Source organism: Dendrobates tinctorius, unplaced genomic scaffold, assembly GCF_039654945.1.
Source record: "Dendrobates tinctorius isolate UK_male_01 unplaced genomic scaffold, ASM3965494v1 ptg000126l, whole genome shotgun sequence".
Taxonomy (NCBI): domain Eukaryota; kingdom Metazoa; phylum Chordata; class Amphibia; order Anura; family Dendrobatidae; genus Dendrobates; species Dendrobates tinctorius.
Window position 1 is genome coordinate 14,741,211 of NW_027361794.1, and position 21,698 is coordinate 14,762,908.

The 21,698-nt window shown below is 45.5% G+C and overlaps 2 protein-coding genes across 3 annotated transcripts in view; one reads left to right on the forward strand and one right to left on the reverse strand.

Annotated features, from left to right (window-relative positions):
• Nucleotides 1–14,042, forward strand: part of LOC141047306 (uncharacterized) — a 39,634-nt gene extending 25,592 nt beyond the window's left edge. The window contains exon 7 of one of the 2 annotated variants that reach the window (XM_073542365.1): nt 12,877–14,042. In XM_073542365.1, the coding sequence (XP_073398466.1) occupies nt 12,877–13,985 (1,109 nt within the window). In that variant the 3' untranslated portion in view covers nt 13,986–14,042. The remainder of the gene's footprint in view (nt 1–12,876) is intronic. The other variant, XM_073542366.1, reaches the window with a different exon arrangement.
• The window catches only part of LOC141047277 (uncharacterized), a 1,035,999-nt gene that overhangs the window by 346,042 nt on the left and 668,259 nt on the right, over nt 1–21,698 (reverse strand). The window lies entirely within an intron of this gene.

The following is a 21,698-nucleotide window of genomic DNA, read 5'->3' on the forward strand; positions in this document are numbered from 1 at the left end:
CTAAGACAGCTGCCTTGGTTTTCACTGGAGCCTCTGATGGTGAGGTCAGGCTTGTGCGGCAGGCAGCTGCCAGGTGCCACTCCAGGGTGGTGTCTGGCTGTGGCTGCTGATCCCTCTTGGAGAGACAATGGCACAACTGAGACACTGGCAGGCGGGCACGGCTTGAGACACAGGGCAAGCGGGCATGGCTTGAGACACAGGGCAAGTGGGCATGGCTTGAGACACAGGGCAAGCGGGCACGGCTTGAGACACAGGGCAAGCGGGCACGGCTTGAGACACAGGGCAAGCAGGCATGGCTTGAGACACAGGGCAAGCGGGCACTGCTTGAGACACAGGGCAAGCGGGAATGGCTTGAGACACAGGGCAAGCAGGTAGGCACGGCTTGAGACACAGGGCAAGAAGGTACAGCTGAGACACAGGGCAAGCAGGTAGGTGTGTGTGAAGGAACAGATAGAGATTTGTTCACACAGGAGGTGCAGGTACTGGTACTGGCAGGAAGGAGTGGTGTATGGAGGAACAGGTTTGGACCTGTTCACACAGGAAGTGCAGGTATAGGTACTGGAAGGAAGGAGTGATGTATGGAGGAACAGGATTGGACCTGTTCACACAGGAGGAGCAGGTACGGGTACTGACAAGAAAGAGTGGAATATTACGGAACAGGCTTGGGACTGTTCACACAGGAGGAGCAAGTACAGACACAGGCAGGAAGGAGTGGAGAATGAAGGAACAGGTTTGGACCTGTTCACACAGGAGGAGAACTGCAAGGCTGCGGAAAATAGCTGGAGAGCAACAAGAGCTCCTGCAGCTGTGTGTGTGTGTATATAGTGCTAGTGTGTGTGTGTGTGTGTGTGTATATATATATATATATATATATACACTCACTGGCCACTTTATTAGGTACACCATGCTAGTAACGGGTTGGACCCCCTTTTGCCTTCAGAACTGCCTCAATTCTTCATGGCAGAGATTCAACAAGGTGCTGGAAGCATTCCTCAGAGATTTTGGACCATATTGACATGATGGCATCACACAGTTGGCGCAGATTTGTCGGCTGCACATCCCTGATGCGAATCTCCCGTTCCACCACATCCCAAAGATGCTCTATTGGATTGAGATCTGGTGACTGAGGAGGCCATTTGAGTACAGTGAACTCATTGTCATGTTCAAGAAACCAATCTGAGATGATTCGAGCTTTATGACATGGCGCATTATCCTGCTGAAAGTAGCCATCAGATGTTGGGTACATTGTGGTCATAAAGGGATGGACATGGTCAGCAACAATACTCAGGTAGGCTGTGGCGTTGCAACGATGCTCAATTGGTACCAAGGGGCCCAAAGAGTGCCAAGAAAAAATTCCCCACACCATGACACCACCACCACCAGCCTGAACCGTTGATACAAGGCAGGATGGATCCATGCTTTCATGTTGTTTACGCCAAATTCTGACCCTACCATCCGAATGTCGCAGCAGAAATCGAGACTCATCAGACCAGGCAACGTTTTTCCAATCTTCTACTGTCCAATTTCGATGAGCTTGTGCAAATTGTAGCCTCAGTTTCCTGTTCTTAGCTGAGAGGAGTGGTACCCGGTGTGGTCTTCTGCTGCTGTAGCCCATCTGCCTCAAAGTTCGACGCACTGTGCGTTCAGAGATGCTCTTCTGCCTACCTTGGTTGTAACGGGTGGCAATTTGAGTCACTGTTGCCTTTCTATCAGCTCGAACCAGTCTGCCCATTCTCCTCTGACCTCTGGCATCAACAAGGCATTTCCGGCCACAGAACTGCCGCTCACTGGATTTTTTTTCTTTTTCGGACCATTCTCTGTAAACCCTAGAGATGGTTGTGCGTGAAAATCCCAGTAGATCAGCAGTTTCTGAAATACTCAGACCAGCCCTTCTGGCACCAACAATCATGCCACGTTCAAAGGCACTCAAATCACCTTTCTTCCCCATACTGATGCTCGGTTTGAACTGCAGGAGATTGTCTTGACCATGTCTACATGCCTAAATGCACTGAGTTGCCGCCATGTGATTGGCAGATTAGAAATTAAGTCTTAACACACAGTTGGACAGGTGTACCTAATAAAGTGGCCAGTGAGTGTATATATATATATATTTATATTTAGTAAGTACTGCTTTGCTGTCATGGAATTGGTCCTGTCAGGCACACAGGCTGTGATCTGCTATTCTTATCCATTATGAGAAACACGGGTCAGGTGCCAGGTTCTTTGTCATCTTTGACTTGTCCAATTGCAGAACTGATAACCGAGCGTACACTACAATCGGGGCACCACAGCATGTGCGTGCACTCTACTATCATGACGCTGCTATGTGCATGCGCACACTTGCGTATGCTACAGCGGCATACATGATGCCTGTGTAGGCGGAATCTGACCCTGAGTAGGGCAGCAGGATGAGTTGGATTGGGCTATGTGGTAAGTATACACCAGCCCCAGCGTCTGCTATCTAATGTAGATGCACCAGCCTTAGTGTCTCCTATGTGATGCATTTGCCCCACCGTCTGCTATCTGATGTAGATGCACCAGCCTCAGGGTCTCCTATGTGATGCATATGCCCCACCGTCTACTATCTGATGTGTAAACACAAACGATAACCTCCGCTGCATACTATATACCGGGTGGTAGCACTAAGCAGTGGTCCACCCAAATATAAAAAGTACACCAACTCCAAAGGAACATTTGCACAGTAGGAGAAGAAAGGGAGCAAACAAGTTTATATAATAAGAAAATCAAATCCCAAAGGAAAGTGGAAAGGAAAGTAAAAAAAAGTGCCAGTGAAACAGATCAACGACTTAAGACATCCCCTTGAGAAAGCGGTGTATCAGACACGCGAAACGATTCACTGGCACTTTTTTTACTTTCCTTTTGGGATTTGTGCAATATATTGCAGCAGGATCAACCAACCCTGGTATCTCTGCCTTTTTTCTGGATTGCGACTTGTTATGGATTTTCATGTCTTTTTAATACTTTTGTACTAACAAATAAAATTTTGATTTTTTTATTATATACACCTGCTTGCTCCCTTTCTTCTCCTACTGTGCTGATGTATAAACAGCAGCATCAGGATCTCCTATGTGGTGTATATAAATCAGTCCCAGCATCCCCTATGTAATTGGTATACAAAGGCCTCAGTGTATTCTATGTGAGCTATATCCCCCAGCCCTGGTGTTTTCTATGTTATATACGTAGCATAATTAATTATATAGTGTAGACCTGTGTACACAGTTTATAGTAAGGTGCTATATGTGTATGGTATATAGCAGTGATGACGAACCTTTCTGAGACCGAGTGCCCAAACTGCAACCTAAAACCCAATTATTTATGACGAAGTGCAAAATGCCCCATCATGATCCCTTCATGTAGAAATATGCCCCATCATGATCCCCTTCATGTAGAAATATGCCCCATCATGATCCCCTTCATGCAGAAACATGCCCCATCATGATCCCCTTCATGTAGAAATATGCCCCATCATGATCCTTCAAGCAGAAATATGCCCCATCGTGATCCCCTTCAAGGAGAGATATGCCCCATCGTGATCCCCTTCATGCAGAAATATGCCCCATTGTGATCCCCTTCATGCAGAAATATGCCCCATCGTGATCCCCTTCATGTAGAAATATGCCCCATCATGATCCTTCAAGCAGAAATATGCCCCATCGTGATCCCCTTCAAGGAGAAATATGCCCCATCGTGATCCCCTTCATGCAGAAATATGCCCCATTGTGATCCCCTTCATGCAGAAATATGCCCCATCGTGATCCCCTTCATGCAGAAATGTAGAAATTGCCCATTCCACCACCTCCATCATTTCCTCCTCATTATTGCCCTCTCTCCACCACCATCGTTGCCCTCTCCCCATCACCGCCATCATTGGCCCTCTCCCCATCACTCCCATCATTGCCCTCTCCCCATCATTTCCATCATTGGCCCTCTCCCCATCACTGGCCCTCTCCCCATCACTCCCATCATTGGCCCTCTCCCCATCATTGACCCTCTCCCCATCCCCGCCATCACTGGCCCTCTCCCCATCACTGGCCCTCTCCCCATCACTCCCATCATTGTCACACACACAGCGGCCACACTCATCTCTCCGCGTGCCGGCAGCTTCCTTTCTCTCACTTCCTCACACACATTGAGTGACGTGGCCGCGCCGCTCAATGTGTGAGAGGCAGGAAGCTGCAGCTCTGTAACAGTGAGGCGAGGCCTCGTGCCAGCTGAGAAGGCTCTGCGTGCCATAGGTTCACAATTACTGGTATATAGTGTTGAATCCACACTATAAATAATATACACAGGCATAGCTCTACAATATATAGTATATACACCACTCCATACTGTATTCTGTAATACAGAATATAGAACGGAACTTTGTATGTGGTGAACTTCCCAAAACATATCATATACACACATACATACACAGCTCCACATTAAATATATACAGAGTTCCACAGTATATACTACAATATAGTCCACATATTAGTATTCTCCTGTCCTGTCTCCTGTCCTGTCCTAGATAGTGGGTGTAATTCTCAGTATCTGTGTTATTCTTTGTATATATGCTGTTTTAATGGGGTGAGGACGATTTAGTACGTGGGCTGCTGGGGTTTGTGTGCCAGGGCTGATTTTCAGTCCCAGTCCGGCCCTGAAAGTCGCTCATCTCTAGTAACCACCTCTTGTCAAATAATGTTGAAAAAGAAATAGGAGGAAAGGTGTCCTTCTGCAGGATTTTTCAGTAAGTATATAACAATACTAATGCTAGAAGTAAAACCACCACACATATAAAGATGTTAATGTGTACGTGTAGTTATACACAGAAGCTGCAACTACTACTTTGGGTATAGGTTGCTAGGAAAGCTGGGTGCACTGATCCTGCTAATATCAGGAAAGCTGGGTGCACTGAGTCCAGAGCCGCGGTGTACTTATACAGTACATGTACCCAAGACTGCCACCACGTGTGTATTAATGCTAGTGCATATACTTAAACATAGAGGCTCAAACTATTACCTTGGGTTTTGGTAGCGGGTAGCTAGAAGAGCTGGGTGCACTAATCTTGGTGTCGTTAGGAAAGCTGGGTGCATTGTGCTATGGAAGGGCGGCGCTATTTGTCTGTAGTTGGCACAGAGGTGTCCGTCCATGTCAGCGTTGAGACACACGCGGTGCCAATAGGAGTCCGATGTGTCGGTGTGCGGCGATGCTGTAGAACCCTTGCGGCCTGAAGGGAGTGGGGGAGTTTATAATGTATCAGGAAGCTGATATAAAGTTACTAGGTTCTGTGAGCTCCTAGCGCTGACCTCCATAAGTCCCTCTGTAGCAGCACGGAACCGTGGATCTAAGGATTCCAGAGACTTCATGGGGATAAGTATGGGCAGTAATAGTGTACACCAGGTGCTGCCCCGGCCAGTGGCAGGTCTATGGATTATTATTGCCAAGTGACCCAAGCGGTGTGACCGTGTATAATGGGGTTAGTGACGCCACACCCCTACCTGTAAACAGGTGTATAGGAATATAGATAGGGTCCTAATCCTACGTGTTTCGGGAGCTTGCGGCTTCCTGTTTACAACTACACGCATACACAATAACATCTTTATACTATATGTGTGGTGGTATTTTGACATTTATTTCACAAGTACACTGCTACTTTTGTGAAATTAAGGACACCCTATCGTAGTGGGGTTTTACTTCTAGTGTTAGTATTTTGTATACTTACCACAGAATCCTGCAGGAGGACACCATTTCTCCTATTTCCTATTTCTGAGCGCTCTTTGGAATATACACTTGTCCTTTATTTACTATTACTTTGGTCAGATTCAAGTTATTTCTGTGACCATTGTGGCATTTTCTGTAATTAAATGAGGGGTACCAACAATTTTGACCGCGTGTGTAGGAGGAGTGAATATTTTGACTCCGCAGACACTTTCCGGAAATTAACATGCAGTGGATGTTGGAGAGTGAAAATCACACATTTGCCATTTTATTACCTGTCACATAGTGCCCAGATTGTGCTCCAGGAGACACACACCATAAATTAAGTTGATTCTTCTCACTATAATATTGCTGAATACAGGGATCCTAAATGTTGTCTGAGTACACTGCAAGACTCAGAAGTGAGAACGGATATTGCTGGATTGGTTTATAGAAACCTTGTTTCTTTTCAACAGCCTTTGAGCCACTAATAGTGTGGGAGCATCAGTTTTGCCATTGACAGATGATGGACATGAGTGGGGACTTTGGATTGCCCGCCAGGGCAGTGGTGATACTTGGTACTGGGCCGGTTCTTAAAGGAATGTGTCACAGCGACAGTGACCTGGTCCGTGGCCCTGGGCATCCAATTAAAGGGGATATTTACAAGGGATAAGAGTTTGTAATAAAGTTTATAAAGTGTTCGTGACGCCACCTGTGGTTTCTGGTCAGAGGTGACCAGCGCTGCAGTGCAGATCCGCTGGGACAGGTGGTGATGCAGCAGAGTTGGTATAGCTCTCCACAGGTGGAGCTGAGTCCATGGCAGATGTAGTATATTCAAGATAGTAATGATGTAGTATTTGGCAAGGGATGTAGCAGTGCTGAGTGGGTGTTGCAAGGAGAACTTGAAAGGACACAGTCAGGTGCAGTTTCCAACATTTTACTCACAGTTCTGCAGGTAATGTGTCCAGGGCACTGGCTACAGATGATGCTGGAGATCCGATTGCCTGCAAACAATTTGGATTCCTCCTTGCCAGGAGGATTTAGAGGCCTCCCTGTTGCGCTCTCTGTTTCTGACCTCTAGCTAAGCTGTGGCCCTCTTCTCTGTGTTGTTTTTCCAACCTGTATAGCAGGCAGAGTGAGCCTATCAAGGGCTCTGTCCCTTCTCACTGGCAACCTTGGCTCTTGTGTTCCTGTGTCCTGGCAGGTGTCAGTGTGAACAGAGAACTTGCAATTCTCTGTTCTCCAGATACGACTGTCGGGCTTGAAGTCCCCAACTGGTCCATGACTCTGGCGTCCTCTTATTTCAGAGCTCTGCTCTGGGTGAGCTATAGCATACAGCTCCTCTCCCACAAGCTTCTCTCCACATGTCCTCTCTTGTCCCTGTCTACAGACAGGCTCTCTAACTCTTCCCCAAGCCACAATGTTCCAAGGAACCTCCCCTGAAATCAGGTGTTAGAGCTCCCCCTTCTCTTCTTTGTTTCCAGGCATGGCATCACCCCCTGTGAAGGAAGCAATGCCACTGTAGCAACCGGACTCCTGGGGTGCCACACTTAAATTCAGTACTCCTGGAAGGAGGAAACACAAAAGAAACATTTTAACAAGCAAACAACCAAATTAACCAAATCTATTTACAAGATCTTAGCGTCAATTCAGTGAAGTTCTGAAATAGGGTGTCCTTTTTCACCATTCACAGTGCAATATGGTGGACCCATCTCAAACCCCCAACGTAGACCCTGGGCATGACTACAGGGCATTATTAGTCTCCAGGTTGGACTACTTCAGTCACGCCAGACGGTTTTTGTTCTGTAGCCATTAGTGCTAACTATTTACAAACACTGCCCTGGACACTACGAGTCCAGTGACCCAATCGCCCATAAGAATGCTCAAAAGTTCTTGCAGTAGTCTCTGTAGGCTCATATGCTTAGTAGCTGCAGTTATAAACATTATTAACTTATTTACATTTTAGATTTACATATACTGTTTGCATTTTAGTCCCTATTCTGAGCTGGGATCTGGCCTCTTGTACTATGGGTAGATGTACGCAGCATGGGTACCTCTAATGGCCTAATTTGTCTAGTGTGCCTGTTGTTGATGTTGGTAAACTGGGCAGCTGTCTTAAGGCCCCATCACACACAAAAATGCACCAGCGATCCCGACAACAATACGACCTTGTCAGGATCGCTGGTGCGTGGCTACAAGATCGCTGCTGAGCTGCCAAACAGGCAGCTTCACCATCGATCAGCACCAGCAAGAACGCTGGTCTCTAAGGTAAATATTGGGTTACTAAGCGTCGCGCGTCACTTAGTTACCCGATGTGTACCTTAGAAACCTGCGTGCTGGCGCCGGGAGCTGCGAGCACGCAGGTTTCTAAGGTACACGTCGGGTAACTAAGTGACGCGCACCGCTTAGTAACCCGATATTTACCTTAGAGACTAGCTCCCAGCACCTGCTTAGATGCAGTGCGATGCGCGCTGGCCAGCGGGAGAGCAACGATGAAAAAATGGCCCAGGCCGATTGAGCACGATCAGCGATACCCGGCGGGGCCTTTAGACTCAACATGGGTCTGACAGGTTCACCACTAGCAGGAGGCAGATTTTCGCTTTCCTCTGCTGATGTGGCATCTGTTACTGGATCCCGATGAGTCTTGAGTCTCTGCTACTTCAGGTGCAGTAGGCTGGGGAAAGATTAGGACAAGAACTACGATGGCTTGATTCACCTTTGTCCAATTTGAAGGGAACTCGTCAAATACAGTGCTGATATTTTCTTCCACTTTTTCTACTGGCTGAGGAATGTTTTTGTCTTCAATCCTTTCCCTCAGTTAGTCAGGGCATGGTTTTAGGTGATCCCTTGACACTGCTGCTGAGGTTTCTTTTCCATCTTTGCTGATAAGGCACACCTTGGTATTGTCAAAGTTTGAAGGCATGATGGTATATGGTTCAGCTTCCCACTAATCATCAAGTTTGTGTACTTGTCTCTTTCTTTTGAGTACCTGTTCTCCAGGCGACAAGGGAACTACAGGCACGGGCTGATTGTAGTTTCTTTCTTGCTTCTGTCTTGCTTGAGACAAGCTTCGTTCTACACATTCTTGAACTTTGCGGTATTGTTGCTGCCGCTCTGTATCCCAGTCTGCGTCTGGTGATGTCACCTCAGGTGTCAGAACTCCCATGTCCAAGTCAATGGGCAACTTGCCAGGTCTTGCTCTCATTAGGTAGGCCGGTGTACAGTTAGTGGAGTTCACCAAAATGTAGTTGTAGAGATCCATCAGATCTGGCAATTTTTCTGGCCACATGTTTCGCTCCTCCAGAGGCAAGGTCTTCAACAGATCAGATACCACGTGGTTCATTTTCTCACGTATGCCATTTGTCTGCAGATGGTAGGGTGTTGTCCTGATCTTCTTACAACCGCTCCTGGAACACTTCTGCTTCAAAAGCTGGGCCTTGGTCAGTCAGCACTTGTTCAGGGTAACCATGAGGCCTACAAAAGTGTTCTTGGAACGCCTTGGCTGCTGTCTTCACTGTTTGGTCCTTAACAGACACGACTGCCAGGAACCTGGAGAAGTGGGCCACTATGGCGAGGGTGTAGACATAGCCTGAACGGCTTGGGATCAGCTTCACGTGGTCCAAAGCTACCAGTTCACGCAGCTGCTTGGTGATTATTGGCTGTAATGGGGTTCGCTGGCTGTTACAGTCTTTCCTGTGCAGGTTGCATGGTCCACACTCTCGGCACCAGTCCTCAATGGCTTTCCTCATGTCAATCCAGTAGAACCTCTCGCGAAGTAGGACCTCCAACTTCTTCCATCCGAAGTGTCCTGCTCCATCGTGGTATGCTTCCAGGACCATTGGTGCATCCCGCCTCGGGACTACTACCTGCCAGACCAGTTTATGGGTTCGAGAATTGGTACTTCTCCGATACAGCTTCCCCTCGTAGATGAATGGGTTTCCCTTCTCTTTCCACAACTGTTGGGTCTCTTGTGGGGCATCTGGGACAGGACGTGAGTCAGCTTGTGTTAGCAGTTCCTTTACCAGGTGGACTGCTGGGACGCTATCGTGCGTTTCTGCCCATCCATAGTGGGCAATGGATTGAACGTGGCTTCCCGCTTGACATAGCTCCTGTCCCTTACACAGTGGGAGCACTCGGCCGCTCTAGGGCGGTGGAAGGCTGGTAACTCGATTTCTTACAGCTCTTCCAGATCTTCTCCCTCTTCTGTTAAATAGGGCATCCTGGACAGCATGTCAGCATTAGCGTTCTTGTGCCCCGCTCGGTACTTGATGGTAAACTTGTAGTTAGACAGCCGAGCCATCCATCGCTGCTCCAGTGAACCGAGCCTTGCAGTTTCCAAGTGAGTCAGCGGATTGTTGTCCGTGAAGATGGTAAATTTTGCTGAAGCCAGGTAAGGTTTGAAGGACTCTTTGACCACCCAGACTATGGCGAGGAACTCCAGTTTGAAGGAGCTATAGTTTTCAGGATTCCTTTCAGTGGGGCAAAGCTTCCTACTGGCGCAGGCAATCACTCTTTCTTTGCCTTTCTGCACTTGTGACAGCACGGCTCCCAATCCCACATTGCAGGCTTCAGTATACAGTATGAAGGGTTGATCATAGTCTGGGTATGCCAGCACTTCATCCCCTGTAAGGGCCAACCTCAATCGGGTGAAGGACCTTTCCAGTTCGTCATTCCAGTCAAACAAAGGACTCTTCTTCCTGGCCTACTTGGGTTGACCCACAAGATTTTGTAGGGGTGCAGCTATATCAGTGAAGCCTTTGATGAACCTTTGGTAGTAGCCTACCAACTGTGGAACTGCCGCACTTTATGAATGTTGTTGGGCTTTTGCCAGTCCCGGATAACAGTGACTTTGTCAGGGTCTGGTGCTACGTCTTTTGCGCTCACTACATGGCCTAGGTACTGCACCTTGGGCTTTAGAAGGAGGCATTTGGTTGGTTTGGCGGTCTTCTCCTTTTCCGCCTCTGCTACGGGAACCTGCCAATACCCACTGGTGAGATATAAAGTAGAGAAATAGTTAGCGGTTATCAGTGTAGCTAGTGATTCCTCTATCCTGGGTAACGGATAGACGTCCTTGTGGGTAATGCTGTAATTCGCCTGTAGTCAACACACATTCTCATTGTACCATCTTTCTCTCTAACGAGGACTAATGGAGCTGTCCAGGGGCTACAACTGTCTCTGATCACCCCAGCCTCCTTCATCTCTCATATCATACTCTTGGCACATTGATAATGAGCTGAGGGTACAGACCAGTACCTCTCTTTAATGGAGAGTAGATTTTCAGTGAGGATATGATGTTGGACCCCTTTTACCTGCCCAAAGTCTAAAGGGTGTTTGCCAAATACCCGCTTAAACTCTTGGGCTAAATGGTAAACCCCATTCGTTTGGTTTGAAGGGGTGGAGTCAGGGCCTACGTGCAGCTTCTGACACCAATCCTCTTGCTTTTCTGCAGAGCCATTGTCCTCCGCCTGGTCGTGAGAGACCAAGAGTTCTGCTGCCTGAATTGCATTGTGATTGATAGTGAACAGCTTAGCAATGGTGGCATACCGAGGTAGTTTGGCCTACTGCTCCCCACAATTTAAGATGCGTACAGGTACCCTCCCCTTGTGGACATCAACTACCCCTCTGGCTGTCAGGACAGCAGGCCTGCTATCAGACATCACTGGTTCTACCAGAGCCTGGTAATCTTTACCTCTGATGCCTATAGCTGCCCGACACCAAATTAACATTTCACTCCTCGGGGGTATGACAGTGGGGAACGGATCACTCACTCTGACACTGCCAACTTCTCCACCAGACAGCTCTTCCTGTTGTCTTTGCATCAGGGCTTTAATCTCCTTTTGCAGAACCCATTGCTCACTGGAACCAGTAGTTTCGGCCACCTGTTGCAACAAAACAATAACATCGGCAAGACAATTTTCTATTACATTAGTACCTAAGGTCATTATTGGGTTACATTCCTGTTGATCAATGTCTACAATTATCAAAAATTGGGCTTTTAATTCTACTCGACCCACTTTAATGATCACCTCTTTGTACCACACCTGTGGCATAGCCTGACCATTGAATTTAAATAGAGGGGGCACCACAGATATGTTCAAAGGGATTCAACCTTGGCCTATACAAACAACATGACTGAATAGCTAAAGAAAAAAGAAATAGGTAATAAAAAGGGAATCACCTGAGGCAGGAAATAGCATAAAAAGTAATTATATTTTTATTGTACACAAAAGAACAAGCACAAATCATTTAAAAACATTAAAAATAGTCACACATGTGACATGGCTGAAACTGTAAACAGGCTCAGGATAAGGCCAACCACCTAAGGCAAAACTCCACACTATAGAAAATACAAATAGAAACCTAATGTCTATACAGACAACATACCATCATCAATTTAAACCAATGTGCAACATCTGCCAAATTTAAACCAAGTGCATGCAGAGTGAGCCTATCAAGGGCTCTGTCCTTTCTCACTGGCAGCCCTGGCTCTTGTGTTACTGCTGTGGTGGCAGGTGTCAGTGTGAACAGAGAACTTGCAATTCTCTGTTCTCCAGTTACAACTGTTGTGCTTAAAGTCCCCAACTTGTCCAGGACTCTGGCATCCTCTTTTATCAGAGCTCTGCTCTGGGTGAGCTATAGCATACAGCTCCTCTCCCTCGAGCTTCTCTCCACATGTCCTCTCATCCCTGTCTACAGACAGACTCTCTAACTCCTCCCCAAGCCAGAATGTTCCAAGGAACCTCCCCTGAAATCAGGTGTTAGAGCTCCCTCTTCTGGTCTGCAGTAGGAAAAGTGTTACCTGACAAGGGGTCTCTTCTTTGTTTCCAGGCATGGCATCACCCCCTGTGAAGGAAGCAACACCACTGTGGTAACCGGACTCCTGTGGTGCAACAACTTGTTTTCTGTGAGATGAGAATTGGTATTATTTCCACCTACATAACATTGATTGGTTTCTTTTTATTCAATATTTGGGAGGCAGAATGAACAAACAGTTGAACACCACGCACTACTGGTTCATCCAAATAGGTTTTCTATTAGACTATGAACTGTCATTGTCTTGGTAAATAATTAAAGTTCTTTAAATAGCTTGCCATTTTTATGGACAGTTTGAGTAGAAATGTTCAAAAAATATAAAACTCAAGGACGTTTTATTAAAAAAATAATTGTTTTTTATCTTAGCAGATGACTGTACCAGGAGATCAGAGGGACAGCTGACATCTTCAATTTTTAAATCTGATGATCTTGAGATCCTACAAGATACAACTGAAATGATTGCTGTTACTCCAGATATACCATCATCCATTCACAGCAAAGATCTATCATCTGATCCTATGAAACAGGTCCCATCTTCTGACTCATTACCGACTACTAAGGAAAATCAAAGTCACAAAAGAGGAATTAAAAAACAAACTGCTCCTAAAGGAAAGAAGTCATTTTCATGTTCAGAATGTGGAAAATGTTTTAACTGGAAATGGAATCTTGTTGCACACAAAATAACTCACACAGGAGAGAAGCCTTTTTCATGCTCAGAATGTGGGAAATGTTTTAGCAATAAATCAGATTGTGTTAAGCACCAGAGAATCCACACAGGTGAGAAGCCTTTTTCCTGTTCAGAATGTGGGAAATATTTTAACCGGAAATCGGCTCTTGTTAGACATCAGAGCAGTCACACAGGGGAGAAGCCTTTTTCCTGTTCAGAATGTGGGAAATGTTTTAACCTGAAAGAGTATCTTGATAGCCACCAGAAAATTCACACAGGGGAGAAGCCTTTTTCATGTTCAGAATGTGAGAAATGTTTTAACAATAAATCAGACTGTGTTAAGCACCAGAGAATCCACACAGGTGAGAAGCCTTTTTTCTGTTCAGAATGTGGAAAATATTTTAACTGGAAATCGGTTCTTATTAGACATCAGAGCAGTCACACAGGGGAGAAGCCTTTTTCCTGTTCAGAATGTGGGAAATGTTTTATTCGAAAAGAGTATCTTGATAGCCACCAGAGAGCCCACACAGGGGAGAAGCCTTATTCTTGTTCAGAATGTGGGAAATGTTTTAACCGCAAATCAAATCTTGTTAGTCATCTGAGCAGTCATACGGGGGAGAAGCCTTTTTCCTGTTCAGAATGTGGGAAATGTTTTAACCGGAAATCGAATCTTGTTAGTCACCAAAAAACTCACACAGGGGAGAAGCCTTTTTCCTGTTCAAAATGTGGGAAATGTTTTAACCGGAAATCAGTTCTTTTTAGACATCAAACCAGTCACACAGGGGAGAAGCCTTTTTCATTTTCTTAATGTGGGAAATATTTTACTTGGAAATCAGCTGTTAATAAACATCAGAGATGTCACATATAGGAGAATCCTTTTTTACGTTCAAATGTTGGAATAGTTTTAACCAAAATTGGATCTTAAAGGGGTTATTATTATTATTATTATTATTATTATTTATATAGCACCATTAATTCCATGGTGCTGTACATGAGAAGGGGTAACATACAAAGTTATAGATATCATTTACAGTAAACAAATTTACAATGACAGACTGGTACAGAAGGGAGAGGACCCTGTCCTTGCAGACTTACATTCTACGGGATAATGGAGAGGAGACAGAAGGTCGGGGGTGCAGCAGCCCTGGTGGTGGTGAGGAGACAACCCAGATGGTGAGGTGGCAGAATGGTTATTGCAGGCTGTAAGCTTTCCTGAAGAGATGGGTTTTCAGGTTCCGTGTGAAGGATCCGAGGGTGGTGGATAATCGGACGTGTTGAGGCATGGAATTCCAGAGGATGGGGGATATTCGGGAGAAATCTTGGAGGCGGTTGTGTGAGGAACGAATAAATGTGGAGGAGATAGGAGGTCTTGGGATCAAAGATTACATGAGGGAAGATATTGGGAGATTAGTTGAGAGATATAGGTTGTGGATGGCTTTGTAGGTCAGTGTTAGTAGTTTCAACTGGATTCGTTGGGGAATTGGGAGCCAGTAGAGGGATTTGCAGAGGGGAGAAACAGGGGAGTAGCGAGGAGAAAGGTGGATTAGTCGGGGAGCAGAGTTGAGGACAGACTGGAGTGGTGCAAGAGAGTTAGCAGGGAGACCACTGAGGAGAGTGTTGCAGTAGTCAAGGAGGGAGATGATGAGGGAGTGTACAAGAGTTTTAGCAGATTGAGGGCCGAGGAAGGAATGGATTCTGGAAATATTTTTGAGTTGGAGGTGACAGGAGGTGGCAAGAGTTTGGAAGTGCGGTTTGAAGGACAGGGCAGAGTCAAGAGTTACTCCGAGGCAGCAGATTTCTGGTGCAGGAGAGACTAGGGATATGTGCAACCATAATGTCTGGGAGATCTGTGCAATTATCCCTATATATAAAAATGAATTGTGTGTGTGTGTATATCACCAATCAATCATGAAAAATCTTTCATTTACCAGAGCTGTTCAAAAGAAACTGTGCTGTGATTGGTTGCTATGAGCAACAGTTTTCTTTGCAACCAATCACTAAGCATCTCTCATATCACTAGAGCTGGTTAAAAGAAGCTGAGCTGTGATTGGTTGCTATGAGCAACAGTTTTCCTTGCAACCAATCACTAAGCATCTCTCATTTCACCAGAACTGGTTAAAAGAAGCTGAGCTGTGATTGGTTGCTATGAGCAACAGTTTTCTTTGCAACCAATCAATAAACATCTCTCATTTCACCAGAGCTTGTTAAAAGAAGCTGAGCTGTGATTGGTTGCTATGAGCAACAGTTTTCCTTGCAACCAATCACTAAGCATCTCTCATTTCACCAGAACTGGTTAAAAGAAGCTGAGCTGTGATTGGTTGCTATGAGCAAGCTTTCCCACTTGACAACACCTCAGCAGACACTGACATGAGAAATCTAGCATCCCTGGAAACATAAGCTCCCAACCATTGTCTGTCCCCCTGAAAGGAGCAGAGATCACAGGACAGAAATTAATCCCCCCACCCATGCCCATATCCCCATATCCCCATCACACATCCTCCATCCCTTAGGCACATCTTCCCTCTTAAAGGGATCTCCGGTATGGAAGATAGGGCAAATCCCTCAGCGCTCTGATTATGACCCCAGGCTTCCTATTAAAGGGATCATTGGTATGGAAGTCAGGGCAAATCCATCCAGTGCTTTGGTTCTGACCCCAGGCTTCTCATAAAGGGATCCCCGGTATAGAAGATAGGGCAATTGCCTTCAAATGCTCTGGTACTGACCCCAGACTCTCTTAAAGGGATCTCCTGTATGGAAGTTAGGGCAAATCCCTTAGCGCTCTGTTTTTGACCCCAGGGTTCTATTAAAGGGATCATTGGTATGCAAGTCAGGGCAAATCCACGCAGCGCTCTGGTTCTGATCCCAGGCTCTATTAAGGGATCATTTGTATGGAAGTTAGGGCAAATCCACTCAGCACTCTGGTTCTGTTTTAAAGGCTCTCTTAAAGGGATCCCTGGTATGGAAGTGAGGCCAAATCCACTATGCGCTTTGGTGCTGATACCAGGCCTCTCTTAAAGGGATCTTCGGTATGAAAGTTAGGGTAAATCCCTTAGCGCTCTGATTCGCACCCCGGCTTCTATTAAAGGGATCATTGGTATGGATGTCAGGGCAAATCCACTCAGCTCTCTGGTTCTGAGGCCAGTCCTCTCTTAAAGGGATTCCCGGTATGGAAGTTAGGTCCGTTCCACTCATCGCTCTGGTTTTGACCCCAGGCTGACAGGATGATGTGGGATATTAGGAGTAGTAGTCTGGTGGCTCTGGCTGTCAGGATGATGTGGGATATTAGGGGTAGTAATCCGGTGGCTCTGGCTGATGGGATGATGTGGGATATTAGGGGTAGTAGTCCGGTGGCTGTGACAGGATGATGTGGGATATTAGGGGTAGTTGTCCGGTGGCTCTGGCTGACGGGATGATATGGGAACTGTTTGTACCAAGGACTTTGACAAGAACAAGGGGGCATTCTCTTTGTTTGGAGGAAAGACAATTTCTGCACCAGCATAGAAGAGGGTTCTTCACGGTAAGAGCAGTGAGGCTCTGGAATTCTCTTCCTGAGGAAGTGGTGATGGCCAACTCACTGAATTTAAGAAAGGAATGGATGCTTTTCTTGTGAGTAACAGTATAGAAGGTTACGGATAACATAATATTATAGGTAGATGGGTGACCCAGCTTAGGGGAAGGAATTTTTTTCCCTATGGAGAAAATTGGCTTCTACTCTGTGGGTTTTTTGCCTTCCCCAGGATCAACAATGCAGAACAGCTGCACTAAAAATAGGCTGAACTAGATGGACATAAGGTCTTCCTTCAGCCTTCAAAACTATGTTACTATGTATTAGTGGTAGTTGTCCGGTAGCTCTGGCTGATGGGATGATGTTGGATATTAGGGGTAATAGTCCGGTGACTCTAGCTGATGGGATGATGTGGGATATTAGGGGGAATAGTCCGGTGGCTCTGGCTGATGGGATGATGTGGGATATTAGTGGTAGTAGTCCGGTGGCTCTGGCTGATGGGATGATGTGGGATATTAGGGGGAGTAGTCCGGTGGCTCTGGCTGATGGGATGATGTGGGATATTAGGGGGAGTAGTCCGGTGGCTCTGGCTGATGGGATGATGTGGGATATTAGGGGTAGTAGTCCGGTGACTCTGGCTGATGGGATGATGTGGGATATTAGGGGGAGTAGTCCGGTGGCTCTGGCTGATGGGATGATGTGGGATATTACGGGGAGTAGTCCGGTGGCTCTGGCTGACGGGATGACGTGGGATATTAGAAGTAGTAGTCCGGTGGCTATGGCTGACGGGATGATGTGGGATATTAGTGGTAGTAGTCTGGTGGCTTTGGCTGATGGTACGATGTGGGATATTAGGGGTAGTAGTCCGGTGGCTCTGGCTGATGGGATGATGTGGGATATTAGGGGTAGTAGTCCGGTGGCTCTGGCTGACGGGACGATGTGGGATATTAGGGGCAGTAGTCCGGTAGCTCTGGCTGATGTGGGATATTATAGTGAATGTGGCTATGCGGAGTGGGTGGGGCTATACACTCAGCTATATATATATATATATATATACACAGTTGTGGCCAAAAGTATTGACACCCCTGCAATTCTATCAGATAATACTCAGTTTCTTCCTGAAAATGATTGCAAGCACAAATTCTTTGGTATTATTATCTTCATTTAATTTGTCTTAAATGAAAAAACACAAAAAGAATTGTCCTAAAGCCAAATTGGATATAATTCCACACCAAACATAAAAAAGAGGGTGGACAAAAGTATTGGCACTGTTCGAAAAATCATGTGATGCTTCTCTAATTTTTTTAATTAACAGCACCTGTAACTTACCTGTGGCACCTAAGAGGTGTTGGCAATAACTAAATCACACTTGCAGCCAGTTGACAAGGATTAAAGTTGACTCAACCTCTGTCCTGTGTCCTTGTGTGTACCACATTGAGCATGGAGAAAAGAAAGAAGACCAAAGAACTGTCTGAGGACTTGAGAAACCAAATTGTGAGGAAGCATGAGCAATCTCAAGGCTACAAGTCCATCTCCAAAGACTAGATTGTTCCTGTGTCTACCGTGCGCTGTGTCATCAAGAAGTTTAAAGCCCATGGCACTGTGGCTAACCTCCCTAGATGTGGACGGAAAAGAAAAATTGACAAGAGATTTCAACGCAAGATTGTGCGGATGTTGGATAAAGAACCTCGACTAACATCCAAACAAGTTCAAGCTGCCCTGCAGTCAGAGGGTACAACAGTGTCAACCCGTACTATCCGTCGGCGTCTGAATGAACAGGGACTGTATGGCAGGAGACCCAGGAAGACACCACTTCTTACCCCGAGACATAAAAAAGCCAGGCTGGAGTTTGCCAAAACTTACCTGAAAAGGCCTAAAACGTTTTGGAAGAATGTTCTCTGGTCAGATGAGACAAAAGTAGAGCTTTTTGGGCAAAGGCATCAACATAGAGTTTACAGGAGAAAAAAAGAGGCATTCAAAGAAAAGAACACGGTCCCTACAGTCAAACATGGCGGAGGTTCCCTGATGTTTTGGGGTTGCTTTGCTGCCTCTGGCACTGGACTGCTTGACCGTGTGCATGGCATTATGAAGTCTGAAGACTACCAACAAATTTTGCAGCATAATGTAGGGCCCAATGTGAGAAATCTGGGTCTCCCTCAGAGGTCATGGGTCTTCCAGCAGGACAATGACCCAAATGACCCAAAACACACTTCAAAAAGCACTAGAAAATGGTTTGAGAGAAAGCACTAGAGACTTCTAAGGTGGCCAGCAATGAGTCCAGACCTGAATCCCATAGAACACCTGTGGAGAGATCTAAAAATGGCAGTTTGGAGAAGGCACCCTTCAAATATCAGGGACCTGGAGCAGTTTGACAAAGAAGAATGGTCTAAAATTCCAGCAGAGAATTGTAAGAAACTCATTGATGGTTACTGGAAGCGGTTGGTCGCCGTTATTTTGGCTAAAGGTTGTGTAAGTATTAGGCTGAGGGTGCCAATACTTTTGTCTGGCCCATTTTTGGAGTTTTGTGTGAAATGATCAATGTTTTGCTTTTTGCTTCATTCTCTTTTGTGTTTTTTCATTTAAGACAAATTAAATGAAGATAATACCAAACAATTTGTGTTTGCAGTAATTTTCAGGAAGAAACTGAATATTATCTGACAGAATTGCAGGGGTGTCAATACTTTTGGCCACAACTGTGTATATATATAATCATTATAATTTGTTATAACTAACCGTAGCTAGTTACTATGCCTGGGCAGCGCCGGGCTCTTCAGCTAGTTTAGTATAAATATGGAAATTATATCTGGAGCACTTAAATGTTCCCTGAGCGGTATATACACTACTGTATTTTCACATATTATCTATTCCTGACACTGGAGTGACTGCTAATGAAAGTATATAGTTTGAAGTCTGGGATCTGCCTATATGTGACTGGTTTTCTGACTGCTTCGGATAACATGATACATTATTTTCGGGTTTTCTTTGTCTAGTCTCGCTTTTAACCCCTTTCTGACATCTGACATACTATCCCACCCACGGTACCTGGACCCCTATGACCGGGGACGGGATAATACGTCATCGCGATCAGCGGCACCCCGGGGGAGCGCCGCTGATCGCGGCTGGGTGTCAGCTGATTATCACAGCTGGCACCCATCACTATGTGTCAGGGGCAGTCACGGACCGCCCCCGACACATTAACCCCCAGCACACTGCGATTAAACATGATCACAGTGAACCGGAGGATTAGGGAAGCATCGGCAGGGAGGGGGCTCCTTCCGTGCTTCCCTGAGAGCCCCGGAGCAGCACGATGTGCATATGGCTTCGGGGGCCTGCACAGAGGCGGCTTCCTCGGTGCCTGCAGAGAGCAGGCATGAGGAAGCCTTGTGCAGGCGCCTGTCAGATCGCTGATCTGTCACAGCGCTGTGTGACATGTCAGATCAGCGATCTGACACATGACAGTGATGTCCCCCCCTGGGACAAAGTAATAAAGTAAAAAAAATTAAAATAATGTATAAAAAAATCGCTAAATAAATAAAAAAAAAAAAAATTCCCTAATTTATTTTTTGGAAATAAAAAACAATAAAAGTACACATATTTAGTATCGCCATGTCCATAACGACGCGCCCTATAAAACTGTCCCACTAGTTAACCCCCTTAGTTAACCCCTTAAAAAATAAAAACAAAGCAAAAAATAATGCTTTTTCATCATACCGCCAAACAAAAAGTGCAATAACAAGCGATCAAAAAGACGGATATAAATAACATTGGTACCGCTGAAAACGTCATCTTGTCCTGCAAAAAACGAGCCACCATACAGCATCATCAGAGAAAAAATAAAGTTATAGCTCGCAGAATAAAGCCATGCAAAAATAATTATTTTTTATATAAAATTGTTTTTATTGTATAAAAGCGCCAAAAAAGACCTAAATGAGGTATAGCTGTAACCGTACTGACCCGAAGAATAAAACCGCTGTATCAATTTTATCGCACACGGAACGGTGTAAACGCACCCCCCAAAAGAAATTCATGAAACGCTGGTTTTTGTTCATTCTGCGCCCCAAAAATCAGAATAAAAAGCGATCAAAAAAAGTCACGTGCACGAAAATGGTACCAATAAAAACGTCAACTCGTCCCACAAAAAATAAGACCTCACATGACTCGGTGGGTCAAAATACGGAAAAATTATAGCTCTGAAAATGTGGTGATGCAAAAACTATTTTTACAATAAAAAGCGTCTTTTAGCGTGTGACAGCTGCAAAACATAAAAACCCGCTATAAATAGTAAATCAAACCCCCCTTGTCACCCCATTAGTTAGGGAAAAATAATAAAATTAAAAAAATGTATTTATTTCCATTTTCGTGTTAGGGCTAGGGTTAGGGCTGAGGTTAGGGTTAGGAGTGTGTTGGGGTTAGGGTTGGAGTTATAATTGGGGGGTTTCCACTGTTTGGGCACATCAGGTGCTCTCCAAACGCAACATGGCATCTGATCTCAATTCCAGCCAATTCTGCGTTGAAAAAGTCAAACGGCGCTCCTTCTCTTCCAAGCTCTGCCATGCGCCCAAACAGTGGTTTACCCCCACATATGGGGTATCAGCCTACTCAGGACAAATTGTGCAACTACTTTTGGGGTCCAATTTCTCCTGTTACCCTTAGGAAAATAAAAAATTGGGGGCAAAAATATTATTTTTGTAGAAAAAAAATATGATTTTTTTTATTTTTATGCCTCTATGTTGTAAACTTCTGTGAAGCACTTGGGGGTTCAAAGTGCTCACGACACATCTAAATAAGTTCCTTGGGGGGTCTTGTTTCCAAAATGGGGTCACTTGTGGTGGTTTCAACAGATTATGCACATCAGGGGCTCTCCAAAGGCAACATGACACCCGCAGACCATTCCATCAAAGTCTGCATTCCAAAATGTCACTACTTCCCTTCCGAGCCCTGACATGTGCCCATACAGTAGTTTACTCCCATATATGGGATATCAGCGTACTAAGGACAAATTGGACAACAACTTTT